Source organism: Microtus oregoni, unplaced genomic scaffold, assembly GCF_018167655.1.
Source record: "Microtus oregoni isolate MIOR12 unplaced genomic scaffold, Mior012 000000F_ref0000247, whole genome shotgun sequence".
Taxonomy (NCBI): domain Eukaryota; kingdom Metazoa; phylum Chordata; class Mammalia; order Rodentia; family Cricetidae; genus Microtus; species Microtus oregoni.
In genome coordinates this window covers 71,367,765-71,381,941 of record NW_024543059.1, presented here as the reverse complement: position 1 = coordinate 71,381,941, position 14,177 = coordinate 71,367,765, and the positions used below count along the sequence as shown (strand labels likewise).

The 14,177-nt window shown below is 41.2% G+C and overlaps 1 protein-coding gene across 4 annotated transcripts in view; it reads left to right on the top strand.

Moving 5' to 3' along the window:
* Ppa2 (inorganic pyrophosphatase 2) overlaps positions 1 to 13,977 on the top strand; it is a 69,050-nt gene extending 55,073 nt beyond the window's left edge. For all 4 annotated transcript variants that reach the window (XM_041652203.1, XM_041652194.1, XM_041652219.1 and 1 more), the window contains 4 exons: positions 2,631 to 2,716; positions 7,749 to 7,818; positions 12,474 to 12,513; positions 13,777 to 13,977. In XM_041652203.1, coding sequence (XP_041508137.1) covers positions 2,631 to 2,716; positions 7,749 to 7,818; positions 12,474 to 12,513; positions 13,777 to 13,802 — 222 coding nt within the window. In that variant the 3' untranslated portion in view covers positions 13,803 to 13,977. The remainder of the gene's footprint in view (positions 1 to 2,630; positions 2,717 to 7,748; positions 7,819 to 12,473; positions 12,514 to 13,776) is intronic.
* Positions 13,978 to 14,177: the final 200 nt, after the last annotated feature.

The following is a 14,177-nucleotide window of genomic DNA, read 5'->3' as shown; positions in this document are numbered from 1 at the left end:
ACAGTCTGATGGATCTGGGTTTGAAAGTGTACCTCTCAGTGTCGGGTGGCGTGATTCCCGTAGACAGTCTGATGTGAACATTCATATAGAGAAGGAAGACAAGGCACTCTGTACTGGCTTCCATATTTAAGGACATTAGTGTTAACAGTTTTCCAAATTATTTAAGTGAATCAACAAGGTCAACCTACATATAGCTCATCCCAGAGAGTAAGGGGATTCTGCAATTAGTTTAAACTTTGCAAATTGTGTATGAAAAAAAATTGTTCCATTTCTTGGTTCGGGGAGGCTGCTTTCCCTCCATGTAAATCCTCCCAGGATTCCCTCCTGACTGAATTTTTCCAGACCGAATGAAGTTGCTTAACAATTAAGAGAACTCTTGAATTATCCTACTGATAGAGGATTTTTCCATTAGAGTGCCACAAAGCGTCCATAAAGTGGCTCTACTCTAATATGACATAAATGCAGACATTCAGCCAAGGAGCTCAAGTCTAAACTGGAATAGTTTTTAAAAGCTGTTACCACTAAATAAATTGCACACTCTTAGCCAACTTCTAAGAGGAAACAGAAAGTATGTTCTACAACTGAAACAAAGCTCAAAGCTGACAGCAAGTATTTCTCTGCAAGAATTGATTGCTAGACTCGCTGTTTTCTTGAAAGGCTCATTAAAGGAATTCTTGATGCCACAAGGGCTATGTTAAAAGATTTAAAGTATTTTAGGTTTGTCTTAGAAATGGAATGTTGGATGTTTTTGAAATAAATTATTCTTATCTTTTCTTTCAAAATATATTTTATATTTCATCATTTGAAATTCTAAAAATCTCTCTCTCTCTCTCTCACACACACACACAAACAACACACACACACACACACACACACACACACACACACACACACTTCTTTATTGCCTCAAAGGCAGCCTGGCAAGTTTTGAATTCACAGTGTCAGAGGTCTTCTGTGTTCTGGTGACTTTTGATGGACATCCGTTTTCTTCTATGTGATTACTGGGTCATTCTTGTAACATTTCCAAATAATCATTTTATGCATTGGTTTTTGCCATTGCCTTTAAAATGCAGAGCCTATCTCGAGAACACTTAGCTGTGCCTCTTTCTGTGGTTGAGAGTGGCTCTTGTTTTTAATTCTAGCGTTTCCCTGCCCATTTCATTAAGCAGGCACTCGAATTTATTACAAAGAGAATTACCTGAGTAATTTTATCTAAAAATCCTCCCGTGTATTATTCATAGAATAATTTCCATTTTTATCCTCTGTCACAGTAGTGTCCCCAATACCACCTCGTTGAGAATGGAGCCATTCTCTTTGCTCAGCCCTCTGTAGTCTTGAGAGAACTTTTATTTCACAAGTTAAATTTTCCATTACACTTCTACCTCAGAGCCCAAGAGTCTTTATTTCTTCAGTATGATAATAACTACTTGTAATTGAGGAGAATAAGCTAGTAAGAATTAGCTAATAAATAAGGATCTCCTTAAAGAAAGGGGGAAAAAAACTTAGTTACTGCTTTTGCAGGGGAGTCTGGTTTTGCTTCCAGCACCCACACGGTGGTTCACATCTACCTGTAGCTCCCTTCCAGGGCATCTCATTACCTCTCTGACCTCCAGCGCTCATGCACACATGTGATGCACATACATTTACACACGCACACACATGCACATAAAATATATGATGCACATACGTTTACACATGCACACATGTACACATAAAACATATGATGCACATATGTTTATACACGCACACACACGCACACATAAAACATATGATGCACATATGTTTACACATGCACACACACGTACACATAAAACATATGATGCACATACGTTTACAAATGCACACACATACACATAAAACATATGATGCACATACATTTACACACCCACACACATACACATAAACTAATCTGAAAAAAGAAGTGAAAATCATTTTCTCCTTTGAAGACTAAAAATGATTTTTGTTAGGTAGTGTCTCTAGATGCATACCTAGCCGCATGTTTATTCCTGATTATGCAGTTTTAGGTGTTTTATGAATTAGAAGTTGGGCCGTTCTAAGATGTATTGCTTCCAGATAGCGTGTGTCCAAACTTACAGTTAGACTGTGTGCCCTTGTGGCAGTGATGAAATGAATATGTGCTTGCTTCCTCGAGTTGTGGGCCAGGCTAGCATTTTCTTGTGCAGCATTTTCTTTGTTCATCCATTAGCTCTGTAGTTTAGATCTGAGATGGGCAGACTGTGTCTGTACAGGGCAAATAGTAAATGTTTAGGGCCTTACGACACAGCGTATGGTTCCCAAATACCTTCTCAACGCTGCCATTCCATTAAAGCATCCACGGGCCAAAGACAGGTGGCAGCCTGTATTTGACCCACAGACTTTCGTTTGCCCGTCCCTTATATACATTGCATCCCCCCCAAACCCCATTATATGCTCTTCCTCATAGGAGGAAGTCGAGGCTCAGGGGAGTTAAGTGCCTACATCACAGCCGGTAACTAAGGAAGCCTTTCTGCTCAGGTTTACCCCATTCTGGAGCTCAAGCTCTTAACAGTCACTGGTTCCATGTGGGTGGAACACTGCTTTGGGTGGGAGCTAGGTTGCAACTATCTCTCTCTGTTTTTGGTTGGAATTAGGCTTTCGCTATTGAAGTTGTTAACAACGCACATGAATGTTGGAAAGCAATGCTCATGAAGAAATGTGACCACGGAGCTATCAGCTGGTAAGAGCCTCCCTTCTGCAGATACAATGTTAATTGTTATCAGTTTCTACTCAGCATCCACATAACAGTGCTCAAACCCCAGAGTTTCAAAAAAGCATGTCGTTTTTTGGTTTTTCAAGGCAAGGTTTCTCTGTGTAGCTCTGGCTGTCCTGGAACTCACTCTGTATTTCAAGCTGGCCTTGAACTCACAAAGTTCTGGGATTAAAGGCGCGTGACACCACCGCCTAGTTTATGGAGTATGTATTTAGTGGTCATTGCTGAGTGCGGTCTGTCAGTATGCAGCTAGGAATCCAACGTGGTTCATTTTTTTCCAAATGATTTTTATTTCAATAAGGTATTCTGACGTGTCAACAAATGCTTAATGCAGTCCACTGTGATGGGTGCAAAGACAGCGTAAGAACAGCAGTTTCCAAAATGTAAGAATGTGGTGACTTTGTTTACTTAAAATCTACCACATCATTTCTTATAAACAGTAAAGGCCGTTGTGGTTCCCCTTGCCTGAGTTTTTCTGTGTGCATCTGTCTGTGTGCACGCATGGCACAGATGTGGCAGTCAGAGGACAGCTCGCCAGCATCATTGTTCCTGTAGATTCAGGGGATGGAACTCAGGTCATCTTCATGTCCAACATGACCTGCACCATTAAATGATTAAGAGGAATCAAACAGTAGCAACATGCATACATTTCATTTTAATTCGAAACATCTAAATATGTGCTCATTTACCAAGCCTTGGCTATAGGGTTAAGACCTTTTCTGCATAGATTCCATGTGGATTTTCCCCTATATCTACTAGCATTGTGTGAAATATAAAATAAAGATCCTGAAATCTGAATCCTCCTGCCTCTAGTTCTCGAGTACTACACAGAATGACCTTTCAAAGAGTGTAAATGTGACTCTGTCATATGGATGCTTAAGAATGCCTGCTCGTGGCTCCCTTCAGTTCTGGGGCTTAACCCAGCTCTTCAACACCGGGAAGCCTGCTTCTCCAGCCTCCTGATCTGTCTCCCACTGCCAGCTATCTTCCTGTTGTCAATGTCTCCATTTCAGAAGCATTTTAAGCATCACCTCTGGGCTTCACATCCTCTGGGCTCTCCCCCACTGCTCTGTCTTCCCTGGTGGGCAGCTAGAGGGTCAGTTGCCGGGCTGTATACTGAATCTGCGCTTTAGCGTATAATCGCAGGACTCGGCACAGAAGGTGGTCTTGACCAATTAAATAAATTTTCAGTTTTCCAAATTATTTATGGCTTGACGTTGTTATGGTTGATTTTCAACTTCCTGAAGGAAGGTGCATCAAATTCATTGGAAATCCTTTTGTAGTACCAATGAAAGAAATGGTTTGGTAGACAGCAATGCTTCCTTTGGAAGCCTGGTGACCTGATCTCAATCCCCAGGACCCACATGAAATAGAGGAGAGAATCAACTGCACAGAGTTGCCCACTGACCTCCGCACATGCACTGTGGCATGCATGCACCGCTCCACCTGGCATCTATGCACAGGAGTAAGGGCATATTTGGTTGCATGCACATGCACACACACACACACACACACAGACACACAGACATATATGTCTGTTTTTTAAATGATGTGATTTATTAAAATATACTAATCAATAGTACCAGTTCTATTTAGTTCTGCACACATTTGCCCCAGTGCCATTTTCTTTGCAAACTCTAGAGCCTCACACTTTGGTGTTATCTCCTCTTTATTCTTGGTTGTGTTGCTTTAAAGTAAAAAGCCTTGACAGTGTGTACCCTGGACACTGACTCTGATCATGACCGTGAGCCTTTGCTGGACTCAGGACTGACTTGAAGAAACTAATTTTCCTTGCATTAAAATTCCAGATTCTTGACTTTATAAATTTTCTTTTGTCTCTATTATTTTCAGGTGATCATTTCTATTTTATTTAATCAATTTTTATATCTATTTTTAATATGGATTTTTAATTTCTAAGTATAGTTTTTGTCATGTACAGCATTTTTATATTGGTGATTTTTTTTTAAAGTCCACTGCCATGTTTTTGTGGCTTGGTCAGTGAGATTGTGCATGTACCATCTGACATTTATAAATTGTCTTTGTTTAGTTTTGTGGTACTAGGACATTTAGAAATTTAGGACAAAATATTTAGTGTCTCAAAATTAAAAAGAGAAAGAAAGCACATTCTTGAGTGCTATTTTTAGTCACATTTTTTTTTTTTTTTTGCAGTAGGTACCTGCACCCTAATTTGCTGTTTAGTGATTATCAGTTTCTCCACAGGGCATTGCCAGTTTGAGACTTAAAACGACTGAGGGATTTCAAGTTATGTGAGGACTCACTGGTTCAGTGTTTATTCCCAGCATCTGGACAAGCACTGGACACACAGTAAACTATTGAACTTAAAAACAGATCTACATCAATGCTGTATAACCTTTTCCTTTCTTTTCTCATTGCCCACATTGTCCTGGGCAGACCTTGAAATTGCCTTCCTTCCTCAATTTCCCCAGTAGATGGAATTACAGCCCCGCTAAACCACCAGGCCCAGCTAAACAAGCATGGAACCGTTCAGTAACACATGTTATACATTCAAGGATTCCCACATACTTCATAAAATCCTGGTAGAGGAAAAATATTCACACACACACACACACATACATACACAATGTTCTTATACTCTAGATCAGTGGTTCTCAACTTGTGGGTTATGACCCTTTCACAGGGGTCACCTAAGACCATCGGAAAACACAGACATTTACATTACAGTTCTTAAAAGTAGCAAAATTACAGTTATGAAGTAGCAATGAAAATAACTTTCTGGTTGGGGGTCAGCACAGCCTGAGGCACTGTGTTAAAGGGTACCTGCATCAGGACGGTTAAAAGAACCCCTGTGCCAGATGCCTGCTTTATTGACTAAAATGCATACTAAAAAAAGCAGCAGAACCAGTAGGCTTCTAGCAGCTACTTGTTAAAATATTTAACTGGAAATTTATAAAAATATTCAGTGTTTTAAAATGTCCAAATGCTGGCTTAAATGTTGTTGTTTTCTAATGTTCCCGTTTTTTGTTATAGGGATGGAGGGTTACATTACAAATGGGAGTATCAGATTCAACAGATTAAAAATGCATGCAGTTCATTTTGAATTTTAGAACTGGTTTTAAAAATAATGTATGCTCATTTTTATTTTTGAAAATAAACTAAAGTCCTGTGAAGTTCAAATGTAGTTGTATATTCTGCATTTTGTTTGGCAGTCCTACTTAGAGAAGCTGGTCTGCCTGCCCTCACTTCCTTTTGCCCTGCAGTTTCAAGGAAGGCGTTTGACTTTGTCATAGTAAACAATTTTGTAGACTGGACTTAGACCACACCTTGCTTTCTTTGGACAGCTAGCACTTAAGACCTTGCAGGATCTATTTTTTTTTTGTCTGCTGCCTTTTGTTTTATTTTAATTTTGATTCTTTTGATGTGTATGTATGCTTTGACTCCATGTTTATCTCTGTACCATATGCATGCATTGCCCATGGAGGCCAGCAGAGGGGGCATTGGATCCCCCCCAAACTGGAGTTCAGTGGTTTTGAGCCTCATGGTAGGTGCTGTGAATCAAATCCTGGTCCTATGGAAGAGCAGCCAGTGCTCTTAGCCACTAAGCCATCTCTTCTGCCCTCTTATTAATATTTTTACGATTGTTAGAGAAACAGCTGACCTCAGACTACTTTCAATTTCCTACCTATTCAAACATGAGTTATGAAGAAGAAAATATAAAGAAGTTATGTCTTAAAATACAGCTGCCACTCATCACTAAGTCTTTTCACACAGAACTGTGTGTGATGTGCACACCTATAATCCCAGAGTGGAAAAGGCTGAGGAAGGGGGATTGCAAGTTGTGTCCCAACATGGGGCACATAGTAAGAGACTACCTCAGAAATAAAAATCAGATTTGGACCAGTGCAGTGGCTGAGCAGGTAAAGGCACTTGCCATCACGCCTAATGGCCTGAGTTTAGTCTCTGGGACCCATATGGTGAAACAAATGGAAATTATCCTCTGATTTTTCACAGACATGCTGTAGCAAGGGTATACACATACAAGTGAATAAATAAATAAACACGTAAGTCAATACCTAAGCAAATAATGTCATTCAAAAACTTATAGACATTTTAAAAATTAAATGTTCATGGCAAAATGAAAGTAAGTCCCACAACAAGTTAGGATGGTAAAAGAATGACAACCTGCTGTAAACAATGTTGCCAATTACAGACAGGTTGAGCTTGTAAAATAAACACACAGATAGACAGATCTCCTTACCACAGATTCCCAACATATTTCATGAAGCAATTGTGAAGATAAATTTGATAATGTATATCTGTCAGGACTGCTTGAGAGAAAATAGGTGATTGTGTTTGCCCCATTCTCCTCTTGGGGACAGCCATCACTAGTCACTTTTCCCTTTGACTGAAAAAAGTAACTTGGTCTTAGCTCCTTTCTCTGCTGGTGCTTCCTACACCCATTTCGAGCTACCTGCTTTTCTGTGACGTTATCAGAAATTGGCCTCACTCTATAAGAGCAATGATGGTCTCTACTGTCATCTGAAGGGTGGTGGCAGCATGCTGTGGGGTCTATCAAACAAAGAAGGACATGAGTTTCCAAGCCCTCACTGATTGGAGAACAAGCCTTTCTGGGCTGTCCCACTTATAAGAAAAGTTATCATGTTGTCTTCCAATTTCTGTCTTCCAATTCCAGTACTTCTTCCACAGAGGAGCATGTCTCCAGGTAGTCTCATTCTGTGTGCTGGATTTGACTCCTAATAAAGGTTTAGATAGTTGTGAGGTTTGTGTATACAACAGGAAATGGTTTGATAGTATATCGTTTTAGCTGGTTTTAATTGTGGGGAGTGCAGTGTTGTCTATTACTCCATACTGTATGTACTGTAACTTTAGGTGTTCCGATTTGTTCTGTTCTTCGTTCGTTGGCTGACATACAGCCAGTGTGGACAGTTTGCGGTTGGTTTTCTTTTGGCAATTGCTTCATTTTGGGCTGTGTTAACTAACATTCTCTTCTCTCCTGCAGCACAAATGTGCATGTGTGTGATAGCCCTTTCCGTTGCTCGCCAGAGGAAGCAAGATCATTAATTGAATCGGTAAGGAGCCAGTATCCGAGCATCCTTTAATCATGCGGATCTCATGAGAACGCTGACAGTGGTTCTGAAATAGCTAGCAACGAAACGTGGCAAGATCTTTGGGAAGCATAAAATGAAGTAATGGTATTGAAGTTAGCGTTTTGTTTTTTTTTTAAGCTGAGCAGTTTAAATCAGGGGCTATTAAGACCTTCTAGTTTATTTCTTAAATTTGGTGTTCAGATTGTCCTCCTGTTCCCAGTCCTCTGCCATCTGTCTATATTTGTTCTCTGTGTTCTCTCCCAGTAGTTCGTCCCTCATGTTATCTTCATAGAGCAGGAACGTTTTGGCTCAAGAGGTTGAAGTACCTAAGCCCTCCTTGTCATTTCCATGTAGATCACCTACCTCACAAGATTTTCTTTAAGATGAGCTCTCTGCCTTATTGATCATGCTGCCTGTAGGCAACTGTATTTATTGCGTATTAATATAACTATATTAATCCTTAATTACGAAAGTTAAAATTTGTATAATTAGGTATATAAAGTGTATTTAACAGAGATCTCAGACTTTAAAATCCTCCTTATAAATTAAGGGCTTTCAACTAATTATGAAGTAGAAACTAGTAAATTTAGGCCTTTATGAACAACTAAAATTATGGCGGCTTTTAATTTGTTGGGTTTTCCCAACGCTAATTTATCAGTTATTCAGTTATTGCCTGCTCTGCCATAATTTTTCAGTGCTGGAGTGCATACTAAAAAAGATACAAAAACGTATGTCCTTTTGAAAGTTACATTTTAGTTGGGAAGATAAATAATAAATGTCGAAGTGAAGTAGACTTTGACTAGATAATCCATACTGTGATGAAGAGTGAGCGGGAGGAGCGGATACAGCTGCGGGAGGGTGTGGATACAGCTGCGGGAGGGACGGATACAGCTGCAGGAGGAGCGGATACAGCTGCAGGAGGGTGCGGATTGCAGTGTTTAAGCAGTGGTCCAGGTCAGCCCCACAGGGGAGGGGTGTGAGCGCAGGACTGTGGAAGGCGAAGGAAGGCGAAGGGGCGAGAACTGCACAGCTGAAGGGGCTAGAACTGCACAGCTGAAGGGAGAGCCTTCCAGGCCCAAGGCAGGAGGATGCCATGTCCAGCGAGGGACCCTGAGGATTGCTGGGAATGTGGGACTAACTCAAACCACATACTGAGTTCCAAGGCAGCCTGGGCTAGGGAGTGAGACCGTGTCTCACAAAACCAATAATAACAAAACAAGATACAGTGCAGTTTCATAGCTAGCAGATTGCCAACAGTTTAAAAAGTCTGATAATACTCAAAGTTTTCAAGCCCCATATTCGATGATTAGCTTGGCAATATAAATTGTTATGATTACTTCAAAGAATGCTAAGTAACTCCTACGGAGGGAAAGTTGGGAACTGGATATCAGTTGATGAAGTCAGGGAGTAAGCTGTGCTTGGGCATCAGTGTGCTTCTCGTGTTTGTCAATCCGGACAGACAGGTGTGCAGTTGGGTGGGCGAGGAGGGTAGCAGGCAGTCATTGCCAGCAGTGACGAGGTGAGTATCTGCTGCTTTGTGTGCGGCAGCTGCTGTGGCTCTCAAATTTAAATATCATTCTCTTCACTAATGTGAGAAAGGTGTTTCTTACCCATGACAAAACTCTGCCTTTACCTGACTTCCCGTAGTGGTGGTTCTCTTCTAAGTAGGGGCTAATGTGTTCTGAATATATTCAACCAGGCAAGAAATAGGTCCTAACAATGAAAAAAAAAAAAGAAATGACATTCTTGAGATTATTTTTTAAAGTAATGTCATAATACATGTTTTAAGAGAACTTGATTGCCCGTTTTTTGGGGGGGGGGGTTAGGCTAACAGATTGCTCAATTGTTTTGTTTTGTGTGTACGTGTGTGTGTGTGTGTGTGTGTATGCACCGTTCATTTTCTTTCTCTGAAATATTTGGCAGTGCCAGTTAAAAGCAGATGTTAATTTTAGACAGGAAATTTGACCAGTGAATTTTCCAAAGAACTTTGTGAAATGTATTGTAAACTTAAAAAGATAGAACAGTGCCCAAATGGGGAAGGTTGTAATCTGTGTAGGTAAATACTGCCAGCAAGTCTTGAGTGCTTCATCTGAGCAGACGTGTGCCCATTGCCGTTACTATTCCACCTGCCACCCCCAAGAGCAGCCCAGTGAAGCGTGTTTTGTGTGAGGGAAGAAGCTGTAGTAAGTAGTAAGAATAATCCTCTGCCTGCTCCTCCTGTTCCACGTACTTGCCTCTAGCAAGCAGAGTAGAACCGAGAAATTGCTGCTACCAAGAAACCAGGCACAATGCTTTCATTTTGTTCTAGAATTACTTCCCAAGCTGTCTCAGGCTTTATGTGGAAGCAGTTGTCCACGTGGGCGCCATATGAAGTAATAAGGGCGGCGGCGGGGCTGCGTCCCCAACACCCCAGCCACCTGCCTGGCTAGCTTATGCCCCGAAATAATTACACGGACACTGTATTCTTTTAAACACTGCTTGGCCCATTCTCTTCTAGGCTAATTCTCACATACTAATTTAGCCCATTTCTAATCATCTGTGTGTAGCACCCCAAGGTGCGCTTACCGGGGAGATTCTAGCCTAGTCCATCCTGGGTCGGAGCTTCATCCCGGGAGCGGGGCATGGCGTCTCTCTCAGGCGTCTGCTCCTGAGAGGAAAGGGGTCGAGTCTCTGAGCTCACTTCCTCTTCCTCCCAGCATTTTGTTCTGTTTACTCCTCCCACCTATCCTCTAACCAATAAAATGGGCCAGGGCAGTTCCTTTATTAGCCAATGACCTTCCTCCATCAAACCAGACCATTTATGATCTGGGGGAGAGTATGAAGGCTCTTCAGAGAAGCAGAACCAGTGGGATACGTCTACGTTCATGCCACCCTTTGCCTGTGACAGACCATGAACATGTTCGTGGTTTTATAATTGCATCTTAGAGCTCAGAAATGTGAGGTTGACTTAAGCAAAGCTGTTGCTCTACCAGGTATTCAAAAGTGTCGCACATATAGTTATATCAGTACATTGTACTTGACAGTGATGATAATTAACTACGTCATTACTGCTTCTTATAGTGCTACATCATATGTGTGCTTTTTAGCGTTGTAGAATATGCTCTTATTTTTTTTAAGAGTTCCCTATAAACAGTGCACTGTGTTACACTGGCAACAGCCTCACATACCCTGATGGTTAATCTTTTACTTATATCATTTCTCTTGAACTTGTTTTGCTCTCTCGCTTTATCATGGCCCCTAATGAGATCAGGTCTACTGCTAATGTTGCCACTGAGAAGCCATATCTAGTGACTGACTGGAAGTGAAGTACAAAGTGGTTAAAGTTACCAGGTTGAAAATCAGTGGTTTCTTACCAGCCACGCCTGCCCCGTTCCACTGTAGCTACAGTTCTGACGGACAGGGACAAAGTGACTGGAGCTGCTTTCTCAGCACTTACCATTCCCTACATATCCTGGATCTGGCAGCCCAGCCTCCCAGGCATCTGGCTCAAGAGTAGGGAATTTTATCCATAGTAAAGATTTTCTGTGGCAAGTGGTTTTCCTCTGCCTTCACTCGCCCATCGTTTCTACAGATTCTCCAGTGGCCCCACATCATTACTTCCAGGCTCCCAACTTCCACATTTGTATAAAGAACAACTCTGGAACTGTTTAAACCACCGGGCCTGACTGCCACTAATGTCATCAAGTGCGGCCCCTCCTCTCAACGTCACAAGCTTGGCGTTGGCTGTGGTCGTTGCAGTGCATACAGGGATATACTTCTCTGCCTGATCCTGGCACTCCGAACCCCCTTCATATTCACTACAGGCCATTCTCAAATCATCAGTATCTTATTGCTACCAACAAACTAGTGTCATAGGCTACAGGCTGAAACCCTTGCGAGCCGCAGAATAGCACTGTCACATGAGTAGGCACATGCTGTAGCGTACTCTTGCCCTGGCGAGGAAGCCTGGCAAGCCAGGTAGAGGGTACATCCCCTCCCAGGGTGCCCCTGCAAAGCTGTGTGCTGAAGTGGAGCAGGGCTGGAGAGGGGATGGCACAGCTGCCAAGACTGCCCTTACAGTAGGTGATCCTCTTCCTTACGTTCATTAGTGATACTCATCCCAACATCAAAGTGCTGTTTCTGCCTCCAGACCCCATCCAACAGACCAGGGAATTCTAGCTACTTTTAAGGCTTGCTGCCTGAAGAAGACCTTTGATCTGGCCGCTGCTTTAACCAAAGATCATAAAACACTGATGGAATTCTAGAAGGGTCAAGAGCCTTGCTTGGGAGATGGTGAACATGTTGAGTGTGGGTGAGGGCGGCAGCACACACTGTTAGCCGTGGTTCCTGTGTGCTCTGGCCTGAGTGTGGCTCGAAAGAAAATGTCTTCACACCCTCAGGTAAGGGTGCTCAGTCAGCCACCTGGGCCACTGATGGAAAATATTTCTGAGCATGTCTTCTTTTAACTAACATTACATCTGGGGCTTGTGCCTTAGGAAGAATGAACAGCCCAACAAAGCAGAAGAAATCTTAACTTTTTTGAAGTTAGAGTTTAGTTATATGTCAGTTTTATCCTATAATCACATGAAAAATATCTGAGATCACTTTCCATATGTAAATATTAAATATATTAACTCTTTACTGTTCTTATCCTTTAGGTCCCAGCACCTTCAATGAGTAAAGAAGTCAGTAAAGAAGGTACAATATGTTTCCTTTAAAAGTTATTTGTTGTTTTAAGAGAGAATGTGGGAGTTTGCACATTAGGCGTCAATTTTGTCCTTCCTTCATAGACTCTGGGGTAGAACTCAGGTCATCAGGCCTGGTAGCAGGTACCCTCACCCTGAGCCATCAACTGGCCTTGTTACAGTTCTTGAGAGCAATGGACAAATCTGTTTATAGTAGTGGAAACGAATAAATAAACAAAATTAGCTTAAGAGTTATGTAAATTAAGTAAGTAGATTTCAGATAGTCATTAAATTGCTCTGATAAAATATCATTTGCCCTAACTTCAGGAAATAAGGAGCACACTTGTTGTTTTGAGGCTAGATCGTTCGGTCATGTGGTGATTAATCAACCTCCATCGGCCTTGGTTAGGCCTCCTTTGCTGCCATAGTGAGCTGCAGTGTGGCTTCCACTTAATGATTCTCACGCTGCAGCTCTGTGTGTGTGAGTAAAGTAAGAAGAGATTCCAGCCAGTCTGATAAACTGGATGACCCCAGAAACCTGAGTCTAAAAGATATACTTTTATTAACGCTAGGCATTTTATAAGTCATTTATTTCAACTGAAAGCCTTAAAACCAAAATGTATCATAGGGTTAAAACTAAGTTCCGAGTCCTTGGTTCTTATTATTTGAAGCCATTTTGAGAAGCAAGTAAAAGTGTTCTTCAATAACAATTTTAGAATGTAAGCATATACATATACCATGTCTCTTTCAAAATATGACAAGGCTTTTGACCTTTGAATATAAAAAATATTAGGATATTCAACTTAATGAATTTGGAGGGAAAATGAGAACAGTTTACTGCATCCAGCTATGCGATGGCGATTTTTAGGACGGAGGGTGTCCCTAGACTCAGTCCTATGGGAAAGCAGTGTGGTTCCCATACCTCTCCTTTTGGATATTTAGTGAACCATCAAATGTTACAGCAAATAAGTTTTTCTAAACCTTTTGTATTATTACAGGGCTAACTTCTACACTGTTCATTAGTGACTGAAGTGCTCCCCCAGAAAATACCATGCGCAGGTTCTAGAATTTTTGATGTAGTATTATATGACTGAGAACATAGGAGAACTGAAGACAGTGGCTAAGCCTAAATTGGAGGGATGACATGCTAAGATTATAGAGACTTTAAAAATTCTAGTGCTTGATGCCTAATGCTTCCTCCAGATCTAAATTAAACATGCCTTATTCTTCCTTCCTCCCTCTCTTTCCTTCCACCTCCACCTCCCCATGTAAACAGAAGAAAGGTGGCACTTCCTCGACTGATGGGGTCACTGGAGGTTCTGCATCAAGATGTCAACCTCTGAGGACCCCTAAGGCTCCTTTTCCCTTAATGCTCTTGAGACACAAGCTGATTTCCATTTGATGACTTCCTGTCAAAGCATCATTGTTCTAAAACTTTTGAATAAACTTGTAAATAAACACTGACATTTTGAACTTCTCTCTCTTTTAGATATCTGTTCATACAAGAAAGAAAAGATTAAATTTTGTAGCAGAATCTAAAGGCATTGTTTGACTATTGATTTTATTTGATTTTGTGTCTAATTGGTTAAATGTCAAAATCAAAAATTTAACACATAAAATGTTTTCCAATACTATTACTGTTATTTTCATATCTTCTTGTCTCTTTTCAAGTCCATC